Below are 19,683 nucleotides of genomic sequence, written 5' to 3'. Positions count from 1 at the left end.
TTGCGGAATCTATTCCTGACAGGTGCCTTTGCTCAAAGCTTCAAGCTCCCTTCTAAATGCTCAAATCCCGAAGCTCTAGGTTCCTGAAACTGAGTTAGTGTTTCCAGGTACGGCCTAGGTACTCTAATCGATAATGTTCGGATGATTTGTATTTTTGTGTAGCGATATTTTTGTGAAAAATAATCCCAAGGGCGATGTGTTAGATATTATCAGCAACTTGGCGCCTTGACAATTCAGCGCCCGGAGCGGAGTGCTCCAATTGCGCCCGCATAGGACCGGCCCTGGGTGTTTAAAACTATCTTATTTACACCGCTTGAGAGTTGCACAGGAGCTTGAAGAGGTGAAGTATTGTTGAAACGTAAAAAGTCTTGTTTTAACTTGACTGTTTGGCATTACGTGTATATATTCACAGACATTTCAGCAATTATATTTTGACGCATGTCACATAAATAGTAAAACTGCCCCCATGGCTTTTTATACTTACATTCTCAAATTTGTTATCTTCTCCATAATAAGTTGGGTGGATAACCGTTTTATGGAAAACATAAATAGATAAAATATTATATGATTTTTAAGAAAGTAGGTAGGTATTTAAGGCGAAGCTTAATGCATGCTTAATGCCAAGTCACTATTTTGATTAATCTTTATAACGAATTGGTGTACATTATGAATACCAAAAAATATGCTTTAGATAAATTGAAGGTTTTCCTATCACTTCGCTTGAGTAGAATAAAAATAAAAAAATAAATTACTCAATAAAAAATATAAATGCAAACTACTAAAAAATTTTTTTTTTCAATATGAATTTTTTAGAATGCAAAAAGGAAATAACTTATAAAAAATACAATATTATACCTAAAATTATCTGTAACAGTTTCACTTCATTAACTTTTTTGATTTCTTATAAAATTATTTACAAAATAAATAAAAACCAGTTTTTTGCTTGAAATGGAACATTTCTAGACTCCGTTTGTCAAGCAATTGTAATGCCTATTACTTACGATATAAGGTATACCAAGAATATACACATTTTTGGCTTGTAGCTTCATCTTAAGTACCTACTTATAATTACTATGATTTGAGGGGAAATTTTGGTTTTTATTTAGGTATAAAATAAGTGAAAATTTAAACATACTTTTATGGACACCTCTACTCTATCTAAAGTCTTCTCTGTTCACAGAACTACTAGTTAAAAATATATGCCGTTGAAAGTACATACATTGTTCGACATTCTTATTCTTGAGTCTCGTCGAAGGTACATAATTACATACGCCAAACATCAAAAGTCTTTCCACTCGAACCACTCGTTGTTCTAGGTGCAACGTGCTTTTTTTTTACGTGCTTTAGACAAACAGGCGTCTGGCATCAAATCATAAAATTACCTCTGCAAGTTATGCAGTTAGTTTCAGTCTAGTTTATCCAACCTACAGGTTCCTATGAAATGTTCACACTAGATACATTCGAGGTAGGTAACTATGTGAACTTTTTTTTCACAATTGAAATTATTATGTTGGCTTATTAGATTCCTTGTGTGCAATAACTATTTTTAAAGGTGGTTAGCAAAGTAAGCCATAAATACCGGGTGTCCGGGGGTAAAGTGCACTAACTTTGGGGGGGTGATTCTACAACAATTCTTCCAATTGAAGCATCGGCAAAAACAAATGTCTCTAGAGAGCTATCTTGTATAAAATAATTAATTATTCGTCATAAAATAATCAACTAGAAATTCAATTTTTTTATTTTTATTTGCAAATTGATTTATATATCTGGAACAAATTATGCTCGTTATGAGAGTTTCCACTCTATATTTAAATTAATTACCTACTATGAATCTGTTTCTCTGCTATTTCATTTGTTCGATACTGTAGAATTTTTTATGTATAAACATAAACACATGCGTTCATTTGGAGTGCATCAATCCATCACAATAAATTAAATATTAACATCTTTTGTTACTTGGTGAATTATTCTGCCGTGGTAAATAAAAACATGTGTCTTCCTCGAGAGTCTCAAGGAATACATTCTGTTTTTAGTTACCGAGGCAGTATTGTAATGGCGGAGTTACTCAGTTAACCCCTATGGTTAGAAGTCTGTTTTTAGACAGCTGTAGGTACCTTTTTGTGAAAGAAAGCCAGTTGTATTTGAATATGTTTTATATTTGCTATAAAAAGTAAGTCTACATAACAGTATTTGACAGTTTAAAGAATTATCACTTAACATTGTGTCCTACACAAGATCTAAACTAAAACTGGTCAGGTGTGTAAAGTAATTCTTTAAAACGGATGTGACATTATACTTTATTGTTCAATACATAGCATAAATTAAATTACTAATCATTATTTACGTCGACACAGATTCAACCATTGTCTTTTTGATGATTTCTCCAAAGTCATCACACTCACTGGGAATAGGGGTGGTCACCCGCTGGGAGTCAAGGGGGACTTCATCAGGTGTCAGGGTAGGCTGCACTGGAGCCGACAGGGGAGGAGCAGTGGACAAGACCGGCTCTGTCCCCACTCCCGGTAGCAGGGGGGTATTAGCTCCAGAATCATATGAACTGTATGCATACCTCCCCTGAATCAGCTCGGAGAACGATTCTAGTTTGTTAGTCATAGGGTAGGCTGGAGAATGCAAATTTGTATATTGATTCGCTTCTTTGTTTTCAGTAACTTGAGCAAAACACGCAGTTTCTGCAGCCCTATAAGAACTGTATGTTGCCGCTGATGGAACACTTTGATACTCGGCCAAATTAATACTTGGATCTTGCACAGCCGTAGTTGGCTTTGCCACATACTCATTCATGTACATGGAGTTGTAGTGGTTGAATACATTGTGCGATTGCTGCGAGAAGTCCTCGAAGCTGGCAGCTGAATACTGCTGGTGGGCGGGGAGGTGGCTGGGATAGTGGCCGGGCTCCGGGTGAGGGGGGTACGGAAAGTTATTAATGTCGCAAGGAAATCGAGACATGGGAGAAGGGCTCCCGGAATAGGTGGCGTGACCTTTAGAAGCGCTGGAGGAGTAAGCTTCAATCAGCTGATTTGGAGTGCTGCTGTTATTGGTTAACCTATCTTGGTTAAGGTTCAGACGCTCTTCCCCATAGCAATCTTCACGGAAAGTGTACAAATCCAAGGCATCTTCTCTGCATTGCATATTTGCAGCAGTTTTACTTGCATTCACGTCATAATGCAGATTATTGAATGTTCCGGAATTGACGCAGGACTCGACTTCTACCTGCGATGTGAGATTGACGTCTCTCAGTAGATTTCCACTGTACTTGTTGATCCCGGCTGTTGTGTTGTCGGGCTGGTTTATGTATGCTGTGGATGCGGCTGATAATCTGCTGGAAGACTCGGCCCATTGAATATGTTCATTGGACGCTTCAGCCTTTGATAAATTCTCTTGGGCTTTCTTTTCTAAACCTATCCTCATGAGAGTGTGAATGAAATGTGTCCGGACTCTGACTGGATTGAATTCTATTCTTCCCGTAGTGTTGCCGCAGCCATCCCTTGTGCAGCCACAGGGGAAGTTGAGCCTGTCAACCTGGCATTTGATACCATTCTGGCTGCAAGAGCATGTTTCTGGATCACAGTAACCCTTGCAAGAGCATCCACAAAGTTCTCTGGACGAACGAATGTCTCGACATTCATCTTTTTCCAAGGCTTCAATTTTTCTGACACCGGCAGAGCGTAAGAGTGCCCGCCTCTGCCGAGTGGGGACGGGTTGTAAGAAATAATAACTGTCTAGATCCAATTCAGACTCTGAGATTTCACTGGGTTCATCCTCTGAATCGCTGTAATCGCTTGAAGATACTGATGATCCTTGTACAGTATGCCGCTCGCTGCGGAGTTGCTGCAGAATCTGCCGGTGTAATCTCCGCTGCTCCGTGGTGTGTTCAGGCAGGGTGAACTTCTGAATGTGGGAATGTTGGTTAGCCATTCCAAGAGTAGACCCGCCTTGTGAGGGAATGCAGGTGAATCCTTGCGCTCGAGGGAAATAATAAACTGTCACATCGTCAAATGTTAAACGTTTTCGCTTTTTTAATTTAGGCTCATCGCACAGATCCATTTCCCGTTTTCTTTTCAAAGCACCTTTAAATTTAACAGTTTTATCACCAGGAAATGTTACATCACTAAAGGTCATTAAACTCAATGGATCTTCTAATTTGTCACTGGGACTTTCCGTGCTGAGGATTTCGAAGTTTTCGAAATTGTTACTGTCCATTGTGATGACTTCATTGGCACTGGCCTCCACAGGAGGTATATTATTAAAAGGCTGCTGAGCGATTATATCCTCGGCTATTTCTGACCCCAAACCAGAGTCACTCCCATCTGATCTATCTTGTGGTTCATCGTCTCCCTCTTGCAGCGTTGGAGGTTCACAGGGCAGACTTCCGAGGGCAGAGTCCTCACTGTCAGCTGACACCACATCTGGTTTGTTATCTTCAAAGTCACTGACTAGATCAATATCGAGTTTCTCGCCAAAGTTACCTATTAAGCTATGGGAAATATTGAACTGACGTTCATCATCTTTCCCAACTTGTGAATCTAACTTAATATCACTGTTTGCGACCCTATCACCACCCACGGTTTGTTTATCAAATGTATACAATTTGAATTCATCACAAGAACTTTGTTCATTGTTACTTAATACACAACTATTATCACATTCATTAGAATTAGACAGCATTAGAACATCTGAGATATCCTGGTTCTGTAAAGCAGCTGCAGTAATGGTTTCCTGAGAAGATCCAGATGTTGGAACCGACTCCGGACTGGAAGGAATCTGAAGACCCTTCATGGGATGATCCTCACTCATATTGGTCCCCATTGTGACTTCTTACTGATATATCTGAAACAATAATTGAAAACTTCATTAATATGATGCATTATTAAGTAACTAGAAAAATTTTAGACACTTTCTATTTATTTATTGTTATTAAGTTTAATTTGTAGAACTCCATTTTATTTTTATTTTTTATTTTTTTTATTTTTTATATATTCAATAATATTATTATTGGGTTTATAAAAACAGTTTATTTTTAAACAAGTTCTGCTGTGTAATTATTATTACGCGTGACAGCTGTTTCGCCCTCTGAAGGCAGTTTGATAATGCCTTCAGAGGGCGAAACAGCTGTCACGCGTAATAATAATTACACAGCAGAACTTGTTTAAAAATAAACTGTTTTTATAAACCCAATAATACTTTCTATTTATTTAGATAATATCTCGTTGTAGAAAAATTATGGTGTTACACCCAATACATCCTAGACTTGCTATTGTCTCACAAACTCAAGATAAAATGTTGCAAGTAAGAAACATTATTATTATCAAAGTAAATTCTATATTAAAAAAAAATTGTGTGTATGAATGAAATAAACGATAGCTGGCGGCGTTTTCGTATTTGCGTTGAATACTACATTCTAAATCACAGGCGTGACTGAGACAAGAAGATAACTGAGATTCGCTTACTCGCTTACTCTATAAGACAAACACGTAATACTGAATTAATAATAAAATAATTTGTGTATTTAAGAATGAAATTTTATTTTTTGGCTTTTACTAGTGTTTGCCGAGTAATGAAAACATTTTTTTATCACACACAAGGGCATTTTGGCACTTTTTAAGGCAACTTACTTAGAGGTAACACACGCCCTTATGTGACGTTTAGTACTAAAACTACGTTAATGGAAAGTACTCCGATTGACGTACTTTTGATTCGCCACTTTGAGATTTCTACAACACGTCTATATACAGGGTGTATCGGCACGTACCCGACAAACTTTAACCAGCTATTCCTTAGCATATTTGGGGTAAAAAATCTTATGTGCACTTTGCTGTGTGGCAAAAAGTTTTTTTTTTTAAATTTACTATTCATATTTTCACCACATGTCACCACTGTTTTATCCTTTGTCAAAGTTTGAAAACCCATCTGGCAAATATTTTATTCGCATTCCGTTGAATAATGCACGTGTATACCTATATTGGCGCACTTCTACAATCACAACGAAATGGCACGGCACCATTCGTCTCATTTTTAACTATTATTATTTAGTGTGTGCGAAAGAGCGAAGACGCTTTTTGACATACTTGCTTATAACAGCTATTGAACACGAAACGCAATGCCAATGACAGTGATGTAGTGTGGAAATTTTAAATTTTTTTGTTTTTAATTGAAAAAAAAATGCTACCGGACAGCAAAGTGCCCATAACATTTTTTACTCCAAATGTGCTAAGGAATAGCTGGTTAAAGTTTGTCGGGTTAGTGCCGATACACCCTGTATAATGTACCATAATTTCATTGATTTTTGCAGGAGAGAAAAATTTTGAAGCCATCAGCAAAAGCACACTATTTGGAGAAGGAGTTTGTCAATCAGTGATGAGATGTTCAGTTTTTATTTTTGTGAAAAATTTACAGAAAAAAAAACTTATTCTATCACCATACTACATTTGTACTTTGCGTGCTTCATGTATGGATTTATTTTTTTATTACAAGATAATACATTACAAAATGATAACAAAGTAATAATGTATTATTCCCAGTGAGTTTATAAAACTCATTTCGGGAAAGACAACATTAGAAAGGACAAGACAAATAAATAAAATAAATAAACGCAGATGTTATTATGGAGTATTATTGACAGAAAAAAAAAATCTGACAGTTCTTTTTTTAAATAAATAAATTAAATTTTTGTTAACATAATAATTAAATAAGAGCACAATTTTAAATGTTCATTGTACACAATTTTTGAATGTCATTAATTATAAAGTAATTAATGTAATGTTCTCATATCCTCCATAATTATTTGTGTTGAAAATTTTTTCACTTCTTTTCCGCATTTTTTGTGCCTATCTTGTACTGTTATTTTGACTAATTTATTTTCTTTATATTTGACTGTTTTTTTTTTGTTATTTGAAAAGATGGAATGTATTGCATTGCACTACCCCAGCATATATTCTGGAATTAACTATTATTATTCTACGTAAATATGTGCACTTGGTTTTTTCACTAAGGCATTTATATGATATGGTTTAAACAGTACCGGGTCCAAAACTGATCCTTGAAGTACCCCTAGCGTATTTTCGATTAGGTACGATTTCTTTGCCTGTTATTTAAATAGGTACTAAGGACTTATATAAGGGAGCGGGGGGGGGGGAGGTTTAGTGTGCCACAGGTATATTTGGTGTTTTTTCAACATTTTGATGATTAAAATGTACTATCATGTAGAATCATTTTCCAAAGTTAGTTCACTTTACCCCCGGACACCTTGCATGTAAATACGTGCGCCGTCAATTTATTTTCAAAAAACAATAATGTGGTCACCACCAAAAGCTCGAACAAAAAGGTTTTACAGTAAATGAGTAAGTAAGTGTATTAATTTACGGTTTTAGGTTGTGGAAAAATATTACGACCAAATTACAAAACATGTACAGCATTTATCTCCCCCAAAATGGATTGTTACCCATATTACTGTATAAGATTTCATTGGTATACTACCGATTATTTGAAATTTCAAAAGAAAAATATTGTGTTTAACCGAATTCACATAAGTGTGTGACATTTTTAAAACTATTTGTTTATAATGTTGACCAAGAGCAGTTTTCTGTGACAACAATAGTGAACTTATTAGTGGCAGTCATTAACATCATCGACATCGTGGTCGTCGTCTTCATCATCATCATCACTATAAAATAAAGTCGCTATCCACGTCTGTCTAATTGTACGCTTAGTTCTTCTAAACTACGCAACGAATTTTGATAGGATTTAGAGAATTTCTTCCGGGAGGTTTATATATATAACGCATGCATATTATACTTATAGAAAGTAGAGAAAAGTCAATGTTTTTTAATCAAGACGTAAAAAATATTTTCGGGAGCTTTCATTGCTAACGCTGGCGAAACCTTCTAAGATACATCAAAATAATGTTCCACAGAATTGTATATCTTGAAAAGTTTACAGAAAAGTCCGTGGAGGTATGTATATTAGGGTGGATCGCCATTGTATGGAATTTTTTATTTTTTATAAATCAGTTTTCGCGGGGTGCGGAATAGATGCTCTAGGTACATACAATTAAGCATACAAAATATCAATTTAAAATTTTGATAGGAAGTACTGCCCCAAAGCAGTTGAATTATTTAAAATCTGATGAAAAAATGTCCCCTTGTAAAACAGTTTTGTGTCAATATTAATACTTCAATTTTTACTTTTACATATCATAATGAATAAAAATTGTCGCGCCTTAAATAATAACATTAAAAAAATGTGATAATATTTATTTTCCCGCGAAAATTTGACAAATTGCTGAGTCCAATTTCGCGCCTCGCTCGCGCACCGCGCATTCCCGCGCGCAATGACGCGGGGCCGCGGGGGTGTTGCATGCGTTATTGCAATCATCAGTAAACAATTGTAATTAGCAGCTAGTGTGTTACCAAGTTATGAAGACATGATGAAATATTTTATTCACGTCTCGCAAAGCACAGAAAAACGATTCCAGGATTTGGTAAGAGATACTAGTGAAATTGTTGCTACTAAAATAGAAAGTATTTGGAAACGACCGTCTCTACCGATCGTCGAACATCGCACAATTTTGGCGCGAATAAATGACTACCATGAAAAATATCGGGTGATTCTTAAACCATGCAAAGGTAGAAAGCATAGTGAGAGTTACCTTAAAAAAATGGATGATTTCAAAATACGCACCCAGACGTTATTTGATATCGCTGCTTGCAAATGTTCTTCGTTCGAAAATTGTTTTGTGCGCAAGATCAAAAAGTACCTATTAAAGAAAGACATTTTTTGATAGATCAAAGAGGTGACAGAAAAATGATGATTGGTTCTTTAGATAGAAAAACTACTGAGCAAAATGAGAGCAATATGTTAAGAAAATTAAAGCGCAAACTTTACCAAAAAAACAACAAACATATTTAGATCAACCGTCCACATCTCGCAGTACAGTTTCAAGTTTTACTAACGTTGATCTTCCAACTGACCAACAATACTTTGCTTCATCTACTTCTTCTTCTTATGTAATAAATCCAACAGACAGTGGATCTGTTGTATTCAGAACATTGGATTGATACAGTATTTCTGATCGGGCAGGTGCTGCCATCGTCTGCGCCACATTACAAGATATTGGATTAGTGACAACAGATAATCTAACAAACGTGATCGATCGTTATAAGATTCGACGTGCTCGTGCTAAAACTAGGACCACACTGACTGCCATCAATCAGCCTCATTTTGATTCGTGCATTTGCATATCGTTTGACAGTCGAAAGGATAAAACATTAATCACGGAGGATGGACCCAGAAAAGTTGTGATAGAAGAACATATCAGTCTTTTGAAAGAACCTGGCTCACAATACATTGGCCACGACGATGCTAAAACAATAGCTCACAAATTGTTTGTATATTTTGTGGCTAAATCCATTGATTTAGCGTGCATCGTGGCTATCGGATGTGACGGAACAGCAGTTAATACTGGAACTGAGTCTGGAATTATTCGACTTTCTCGAAGTAAAGCTCCATCGTCCACTTCAGTGGTTGGTCTGTCAGTTACATGCTAACGAGTTAAGTTTAAGACACCTTTTCAAATATCTTGATGGAACAACAACAGGTCCTAGAAGCTTCAGCAGCCAACTAGGAAAGTTACGCAAGAACTGTGAACATCTTTCTGTGATAGAATTTCAAGCAATAGAATGCAACTTACCGGACATTACAAAATTCCGTGACGACCTTAGTATAGACTAGATTTATTTATTGGAAATGTGCCGAGCAATCGCCGAAGGACAATGTAACGAAAACTTAGCGAAAAGAAACCCGAGTAAAATCTGTCATACGCGTTGATTAACAACAGCCAATTCTAATCTTTGACTTTACATTTCAACCAAGAATCCGTCAGAAAATCAGGTGATGTTGACTGAATTTGTAGTAAGAGTGTATGCTCCGATGTGGTTTAAAATAAAAACACAACCCTCGTGTGTTTACGGGGCGAGAAACCTCCACGAAACCATAAAATTGTCTCGTTACTTTCCAGAGCATTTGAAAAAGGTGGTAGATCCCGTAATTCAAATACACTTATTAGTATGTTAAACGAAGAAGGAAGACTAATTAGAGAGTTGGCTCTGAGACGTATTCTAAGTATCCGAGAACGTACTTCACGGTTCTCTCCAATAGGAGTATTTAAGCTACCCACTTATAATTTCAACGCAACAGACTATATTGACTTGATCTACTGGGAAAAACCATCAGAACCACCTCTTACAAAACTGATATCTAGCGAGACATTAATTGATGCCATTGCAGACCACGAAATTATCGAATCCAACATTTTGTGTAAGTTCCGTTTTATGCCCAGTCACACGCAAGCCACGGAAAGATGCATCAAAGTGGTAACGGCATCATGCTTTGCTATTTGCGACCCTGAAAGACGTGAAGGGTGGATACAAAACAAGTTAGAATCTTGTCGAATAATGCCAGAATTCAATTCGAAGAAGGACTATAAAACACAATAACTTTTATGATTTTTGACTTTATTTTTTAACATTGTTTTTTGATTTTTTGTGTAGCAATGGTACTTTTATTGTTTCTTGATTAGTAGATAATATTATTAGTAAATGAAATGTTATTTTTTTAATATTTTTACTACTTTTATTGAGCAAAGATTAACCCCTTCTTTTTATAGTTTCTCGCTGTTTTTTTTAAATTTGAATTGACTTGGGGCAGTACTTGCACTCGAAATATCTTAATGCTGTCATAATGACTTTTAAAAGTATCCCCATAGAGCATCCATTCCACACCCCGCTACTAAGAAAAACATAAAAACAAAAAATCGATCCACCCTAATGTATATGTATATCTCCTAAAAATAACCCCCAACAACGCCGGGTAAACGCACTTGCCTTATTATAATTTCATAGTTCGTTTATTATTTTAAAAAAGTTATATTGCAATAGTGTAGGAAACCATAACATGAAATGGCACGTTTAAAAAATAATCGACAAATTGATAACAGAATATTCCTTCCCTGTTGAGGTTTTCGGAAATTAAAACGACACATAGTTATCTTTTTATCGTAGTTTGATGACAAACAATTATTACTTACACAATTTTGACAATATTTATTCGAAACATCGTCATGTCAACTATGTGCGCAATGACATTATAAAAATACAAGACACGTTATCTTCATATTAATCGAACAAAACGTGTAGCATCGCTTATCAAAAGGATAGCCATTCAAATAATGTGTTTACGAATGAACGGCCCGCTAAGGTGTCCACTGAACTCATAGGCCATAACACACGATCCGACTTGCAGAACCCGACATTTTGAACCTCCAACCAAATCATTAGAGGGAATAATAAAATTCGCTCGGAGGTTTTGCTACAAACGATACTACCCGACATGTCGGGTTCTGCAAGTCGGATCGTGTGTAGGACCTATAACGCAACTTCCTCTATTCATCTGAGGATGTGCGTAAATAAAAATAATAATGACTATTGCTTTTAGTAATCGAAAGAACCTGTTCCCAAACCCTGATTTTGAAGCCATGTACAAATGTTGGACAACACTGGGGTTGGAGATGAAAACAGCGTTTTTCAGCTATTATAAGGAAGGAGTGAGGAGGGAGGCATTGGAAAAGTTTCGATGGTATATCCGATTCATTTTTGCTCAGCAGAAAAAACGGTCAAATGTATGAGTTTCAGGGGAATATTTGATTAAGCCGCGGATAGTACTCTTGTATCCACATCATCAGAGCGGATATCGGAGTACGTGGCTATCGAAGAAAGAATTACCATTTATTTTTACGTGAATACCGCATAATAGTCTCTACTGCTCCCAACCGTCTGGAGCCAGTGAGACTATGGCGTCCCCAATTGGGGTATGTGAGGCTTAAGGTAGTGGTGAGAAGAAGGAGATGGAGAAGAGGAAGGTGGGGGAGTACCTGGCTAATCAGATATGGTCGACCACGGAGGCCTTCGTATATTTTTGTATGACGGCGTCGAGTCGAGATTTTTTTATTCTTAAGTTCGACCGCTTTTGAGGTAAAATATCAGCAGCTCTTCATTAAAGTAATTGTATTCTACCAAATAGCAAAAATACACCCGTGACCGCTCTTGATAAACAATTTCGGCCTTCCACGTCTTCCAAAACTATAATTACCACGATGAAGATGGGTGTGACGCCATCAAAATAACTAATAAGAAAAATGCTCAATAATATATAATAAATCTTACATATTCAGAATCAGCGGTAGGTGACCTAGATGAAAATTTTAAAACCATAATATTTTTCGATGGAGTTCATTATTGCAAGCATAACAAGTAACAATAGGTTCCCGGAATGTTCCTTTTGACAAAGGGTTTTTAAGAAACCCAGTAAAACCCAAAACCCCACAAAGAAGGATGTGCATTGTATAATCCAGCTTCAATACCAGTGTTCTCCCTCAGGAACATAAAGAAAAAAATAATATCTCATAATCTTGTGATAAATGATAAATGTATGTTGAAGGATATTCCTAATGGCGTCTATTTTTTTCTGCTAGTTGCAATCCTCATTCCAGCGACAAATACCGTCAATAAACCGTTTCGGCTATTTTGTTTTGACTTGGGATCTATTATTATTTTTATGTTGTTTTTTTTTTTTTAATTTTTTGCGTTCTTTGAAATGAAATTTTTTCTTACTAATAAAAATAACCCTTTGAGGCCTAAAAACAATAAAAATCTAGTTGGAATAAAATCTAAATTACACACCAATATTTTTCAAATAATTAGGTAGGTTTATCAAGCATAAAATATGGTGTATATATGTGGAAAAAAAATGCGACACTGAAAGGGGTGAGTGATATGGACGGTCGTGAACCAAAAAATATTAATGTTTTATTTTCAGCGACATCTTTTAGACGTCTCGCTATACATTTTGCACGACATTATTTGATACATGTATACAGATACGTCAAGTTCACTTTATCCGTGCAACTTATGCACATATCTTACTCAAGTGCTACAGAATAATCATTGCTGAATGATAAAGGCAAGGCATTAGTGCAGTGACCTCCGCAGATGATACACGAGAAGGATGGGATGGTGGGAGTTGTAGAAGCGTTTTGTGTTGACGGGGGCTTAGCGAACTGACAGATGTCGCGATAATGCAAACACGGAACCTTGCATTACTAACTTATGCACAGAAGTCCAGAAACAAATGTAGCCCGGACCAACTTGACCCACCCAGTCATAGACCACTGTCTTGTCACATATCTGGACCCATTGACCTAGTGTGAAAAGCAGTTGACAGGACAATGAACCAGACAAGCTATCTCCGCAGGACAGTGTCTTACCCCCATCACCGCGCCGCACAGTGGGCTGAAAATCGGCTTTCATAGACATAGAGACTTGAATTTTCAAGGGTATTTTTTTTGGCTAGAAATGGATTTTGCTGATCATTACTATGCTATAAAATGTCGTACGAAGCAATTGCGTGTACAAATGAAGGAGTTATAATTTTTTTAAGAAAAATTTGTATGGCGCTGACATTAAAAATGAGGCTATCTCTGGAATCATAAGGTTGGCCGTTCTATCTTTACACACAGATAATACTACTATTTATTTGTATTTTTTTGACATACTTCATATTGTGGCGCAAGGTGCGATTTATTTTTTAAAAATCCTAAAGTTGAAAAAAAATCTTTTTTTTTGTTAATGAATCATTTTAATGCTTAAATGCTTTACATATGAGTATGCTTTGTCTAGTTTACAATATTTTATTTACACTGCAAGCCAAAACACTGTGCACAGTGGGCTGAAAATCGCCTTTCATAGACATAGAGACTTGTATTTTCAAGTGTATTTTTTTGGCTAGAAATGGATTCTGCTGATCATTAATATGCTATAAAATTTTGTATGAAGGAATTGCGTGTACAAATGAAGGAGTCATCATTTTTTTAAGAAAAATTTGTATGGAGCTGACATTAAAAATGAGGCTATCTCTGGAATCATAAGGTTGACCATTATATCCTTACACACAAATATACTACTATATATATGTATTTTTTTGACATACTTTGTATTGTGGCGAAACTTGTGATTTTTTTTTTAAAAACCCTCAAAGTTGAAAAAAAAACTTTTTTATGTTGAAGATTCATTTTAATGCTTAAATGCTTTACATATGAGTATGCTTTGTCTAGTTTACAATATTTTATTTACACTGCAAGCCTAAAAGCATTTAAGCATTAAAATGAATCATCAACAATAAAAAGGGTTTTTTCAACTTTGAGGATTTTAAAAAAAATAATCGCACCTTGCGCCACAATATGAAGTATGTCAAAAAAATACAAATAAATAGTAGTATTATCTGTGTGTAAAGATAGAACGGCCAACCTTATGATTCCAGAGAAAGCCTCATTTTTAATGTCAGCGCCATACAAATTTTTCTTAAAAAAATTATAACTCCTTCATTTGTACACGCAATTTCTTCGTACGACATTTTATAGCATAGTAATGATCAGCAGAATCCATTTCTAGCAACAAAAAAATACCCTTGAAAATTCAAGTCTCTATGTCTATGAAAGCCGATTTTCAGCCCACTGTGCGCCGGCCGCATTGTCCGCGTGTAAACGCGGTTGGACAAGACAGTATGACAATAGCCAGTCGCTCCACGCGTACGTACTCGTACCTTGGCCCTCAGCACGGCGCACAGTGGGCTGAAAATCGCCTTTCTTATTTTTAAGGGTATTTTTAGGCTAGAAATGGATTCTGCTGATCATTACTATGCTATAAAATTACGTATGAAGCAATTGCGTGTACAAATGAAGGAGTTTTCTTCATTATTCTTAATTTTTTTAAGAAAAAATTGTATGGCACTGACATTAAAAATGAGGCTATCTCTGGAATCATAAGGTTGGCCATTATATCTTTAGACACAGATATACTACTATTTGTGTGTATTTTTTTGAAATACTTCGTATTGTGGCGCAACTTGCGCTTTTTTTTTTAAACTTCGTTGAAAAAAAAACTTTTTTATGTTGATGATTCATTTTAATGCTTAAATGCTTTACATATGAGTATGTTTTGTCTAGTTTACAATATTTTATTTACACTGCAAGCCAAAACAGTTTAAGAAATCACAAAAGATAGTTTTTTTTATTTATTGTTTTTGTGTTTAATTCGTAGAACTCCATTTATTTTTGAAAAATTTAATTAAAATTAAATTTAATAATAATGTTATTTTCGAGTTCTGCAAGTATTAGTACGCATTTTTGGGCGTGGCATATATAGATAATATGTTGAGGTGTTACACTACGCTATAAGCTTCCTCAGATCAGGAGGTAAGATGAACTGGGGAACTGCCGCGGAATATTATTTCTTTGAATGGGATCTATCCTTGACTGATGACAGCCGCGTGATCACGGTGCTCCGTATATTGATCTGACCCTCTGTCCTGCCTACGGCATCATTTTCAAATATAGCCTGGCTAGTAGATCACGGTGCATCATCATCGCCACGCCCGCACTTATAAAACATCATCTGTCAGGTGTGACAGGTCTGAATAGGACTGTATGGAGTTATATAAAACGCTTTGATGCGTATATCGTAATCTGTCACCCCCTTTACATTTGATCTGAACTTGAGTACAGTCTTCCCATAGTTTTCAATCTGTTTGACTATGTTCTGTTAATTTCTGGACAACCACCATTTAAATAGAGTATGGTGAAGAATGTCTAATTAACAAAAATAAATGTTAATTAAACATTAAAACAGTGCTAAGCGGCAGTTCTCAGCCTTGAAAAGCAATAGATTAATTTGATAAAATAATAATTATTTGAATACATTTTTCTTACGAAAAAAAAACATTCTTACGTTGAAAGGAGGTATTATTTTTGGTAATTTTGCGTACTAGCCGATAAAAACACGCCGCCGCGGTTTGAAAACTTCAACGGTTCTTTTTGAAATTAACAGAGGGCGCCACTTCCGTATACAACAATCCAAAACTATACAGTCATTAAGATAATAATCCTATCATCAGATTAATGAGTGTGGCGGATTGGAAACAAAGTTTTTTTAGTATTATACACCTATTTTAAAATTGAAAAGAAAAAATGTTTGGCTGAGGATTGTACCTTCCTTCCCGAGGACTGGAGTCAATCGCGGTAACAACCTCGCCAAATGCCAATCGGGTAGGACCGGCATTTATAATGTCATCCGATTTCAGAGAAATGCGTATATGTCCGCATGTGTATGTATGTACGTGATTGCCACCAATATTATAATGCAATGACAATGTTACTATTTAAACAAAGAATAAACTTAAAATATGCACACAACATTTTAATTCATTTATATCACGCGAAAAAAAAACAACAAAAAATGTTTTCGTCCGAGAATCTTACTGTTCTGTCACGAGGGTAACAAAAAAATATTTTACAAATTTTAAAAAAAGTTTAACGCCCTTGGGATAATTTTGCACGAAAACGGCGCTATATAAATCAGCCAAATATTATTATTATTGTCACGAGTTGGGTAACGATTACGAACATTCATTTGGTATTTGTTCAACTATGGTGGGCGAAATTGGCAGGTGGACCGGCCCGGCGAGGCCCAGCGCCTATCCTACAAGTTGAGTTGTGACTAGTTCTTGCTTACATTTCCCATCTATTTGCGGAACAACAACATTCGGAATATCGTTCGTTTCGTAGTGTTCCCCCTTAGAAGGTTGGTATTTTACCGCAGGTGCAGGTACCTACCCATTTGAAACATTTATGGGTAGGTACCTTAAAACATAAATTAAATAATACTAAGAAGTTTCTTCATGCCATTTGAGCAGGTACCTTCTAATTTTAGTACGTAAATAAGCAGGTAAGTAGGTACCTAGAAATTTTGTACGTAAATAGGAAGGTACATATTTAATTTATACCTATTTTTCAACAACCTATTCATTTTAATCATGATGAAAGAGAAAGGCCTTTTTGGCCTGGATCTCTGTATGCCATTATTTCAAAAAGTAAAAAAAAAATATTTATATACTATAGAATATTATAGAATTTGCAAAAATATAAATAGCGAAACACATCTATTTATTAGTAAACCAAATAGAATAACATCTTGACAAGGTTAACTTTGCAGGCGGCCAACTAACGAACTAAGTTTTTTTTAAACTTTAGCCGATGCTGATACGCGTGTAAACTGTGCGCCATAAGTTTAGACTTATATTCAGTACAGACTGCAACGTTAACCGTGTCAAACTGTACACGAATTCTATGTCAAATAATATAAGTCACTGAAAATAGATGCCTACATGTATAAAATATCCAATATTATTATTACCTACACGTCAAAATTTTATAAAGGTATGTATATCTTTGCAAAAACTCCGATTTGCACGTATTTATGAACACATTTTTACATGTATACACCAAAATTTGCCCCGCAGGTGAAAAAAACTGTGCTGTTCGTGAAATCGTTTTTTTTAAGAACTAGTAGTTTAGTAGTTACTACTATTGAGTCGTTTTGAGAGTTAAATGGATATTTCTAGGCTCCATAACCTAAGTTAGAAATTATGTTGCGATCAGAAAATAGTTGAGATGATCTGGAAACTTCAGACAGAAAATCCGTACAAATTTCATGACGCCACAGCTCACTGTTCACGAGTTTTTGTTACTTTAGAAAACATATTTTCTGTACTTTTAGTATTTTTTTCCTAGCGTCTAATACCTTCACAATGTTAGATCTAATAAATAATGCACGAAAATGTTAATTGATATATGAAGAAGTAATACTTTTTTATTTGATTACGGTTGATACTTTTGTAACCTAAAAACCTAAAAATAGCACACCACCAAAAAAAATCATAAAAATATTTTAGTCAATAATTTGCCGCTTGTACTCTAAACTCCGCACCGCTCCCATTTGCGGTACTGTACAGATAACACAACACTACTTTTAATATTGTATGTATTGGTTTGTCCGTCGCGCTAACTTTGTAAGCGGATATTATGCTAAACAAAGATAAAAACTAATAATAAACCATGTACAAACTATTAAATAGATATCATAAAAGTAATAATATAAAATAACAACAGAGTGCTCACCTTATAAACGCAGAAGATTATATTCGCTGAAAAGATATTTCAGCGCTCGTACCGGTTTATTTTTCAAACTATGGCTAGTGTGAAACATTCTACGTTGGTCTGTAAGCTGCGTCTCTCTCTTTTGCAAGGGGCGCGATATATTGCCTCTCACTCTATCCCACTCGCTCCGGCAGCTCCAAGCTATGTGGGCCGGGCATTATTTGATATTATTTTTCCACTGCGATTAGTTCGTAAAAGGCGATCGTAAAATATGAAATGATTTACAAATATGCAGCCCCTAGCTTTACGTGAGTTTTTTTTTGCGAAACTATGGTGCAAAAGGGAATTTAAAACGTTTTTGAAGTCTCAGGAAATTGGCCTTTCAGAGCAGCGCAGCTATTCACAGTATGTTGCGTCCGCTCCCAGCGTAAAATAATTGAGGTTATGTTTACGAAACGTCACACACTGAATAATAATAATTGTAACAAAATTTAAATGAACTGTCCGATGAAAATAACGTTTCTTGTTTGTAAACACTTATTCACGACGTTATAACAGTTCAAATGTTAGCGGGTTCACTGATTTCGCCACTTTTATCGATGCAGTAAAACGATTTTTAACGTTACTAGTTTATTAAAAAAAACTAACTGTTGAATTATTTTCTTTGTTTTGTAGTTTTTTTTATAATTAGAAAATAAGAACAGGTCCGACTCGATAGAGCTGCGCCTCCGCACTGGAAACAGCGAAGACGAACAAAAGTGATCGCGTCGTTTTGCCTGCCCGTCCATTCGCTTGTTTCGTTTCTCCTTCCAACAGCGTTGCCAGGTAGGAGACGGCGGTTTACCAAAAATATGTAGGCAAAACAGGCCAAATGTAATATTTTCTGTACAAATGTGAAAACATACCAATTTTACAAACCGCTCTTAAATTATTACTGTCCTCTCCCAAATTGACAATGTAATAACATTATAATTGATAAGGTGCAAGGTGCAGAAACTTGGGGTGAACTATTGTAAAATTGTGCCATATAAATTCAACGTTATTATTATTATTGATGCTGAAAAGATGTTAATACAATGTTTACAATACTTTCCCTTGTTGTACAATGAGAAAGTCGCTTTTCTGTATTTTAACACTTATTTTTATCTTATGATGTCAAACAACAAACATTGTCGTTATTTTAATATATCATGTCTTAGTACAAAATTTACCATAAAGTTCTAAGCCATTTTACTAGTTTTTCTTTCTATATCTATTGTGGAAAGTAATTATTCCGAATGTCCACATACGCGCATATATATTTTAACGCACATCTGTGGATTTTTTCTACTTTAGCAACACTGGCGTCGAATCGAGTAAATTATTACAACCCACCCGGTGCGCATGCGCCATGCAGCAAACCGCACACCAACACAAATTGCTATCGTATACACACACGAGTCGAAATCAACACATCATCAATAAGGCGCAAGTCGCTAGCTGCTGGTCGCTAGGGCCTTGAACGTGCGTTGGTGAAACTGTTTTATTATAATAATTTTACTATAGTGTTGGTTGTAGACGGTTGCGATGGTTGATTTCACTGTAAAAACAAAACAAAAACTTCACTGACAACGCAGAAAGTG

At 35.7% G+C, this 19,683-nt stretch overlaps 1 protein-coding gene across 1 annotated transcript; it reads right to left on the bottom strand.

Moving 5' to 3' along the window:
* Nucleotides 1-2,170: 2,170 nt before the first annotated feature.
* Nucleotides 2,171-18,799, bottom strand: Axud1 (AXIN1 up-regulated 1). Its single transcript, XM_089631463.1, has 2 exons — nucleotides 18,083-18,799; nucleotides 2,171-4,848 (listed from the first exon to the last, which is right to left on the bottom strand). Exon 2 carries the CDS (start codon nucleotides 4,825-4,827, stop codon nucleotides 2,341-2,343), a length of 2,487 nt encoding a protein of 828 aa, XP_089487589.1. The 5' UTR covers nucleotides 4,828-4,848; nucleotides 18,083-18,799; the 3' UTR covers nucleotides 2,171-2,340.
* Between the last annotated feature and the right edge of the window lie 884 nt (nucleotides 18,800-19,683).

This window comes from Hesperophylax consimilis, chromosome 4 (genome assembly GCF_061612785.1).
Source record: "Hesperophylax consimilis isolate HC1 chromosome 4, BYU_Hcon_1.0, whole genome shotgun sequence".
NCBI classification, from domain to species: domain Eukaryota; kingdom Metazoa; phylum Arthropoda; class Insecta; order Trichoptera; family Limnephilidae; genus Hesperophylax; species Hesperophylax consimilis.
This window is presented reverse-complemented; position numbering and strand designations above follow the sequence as displayed.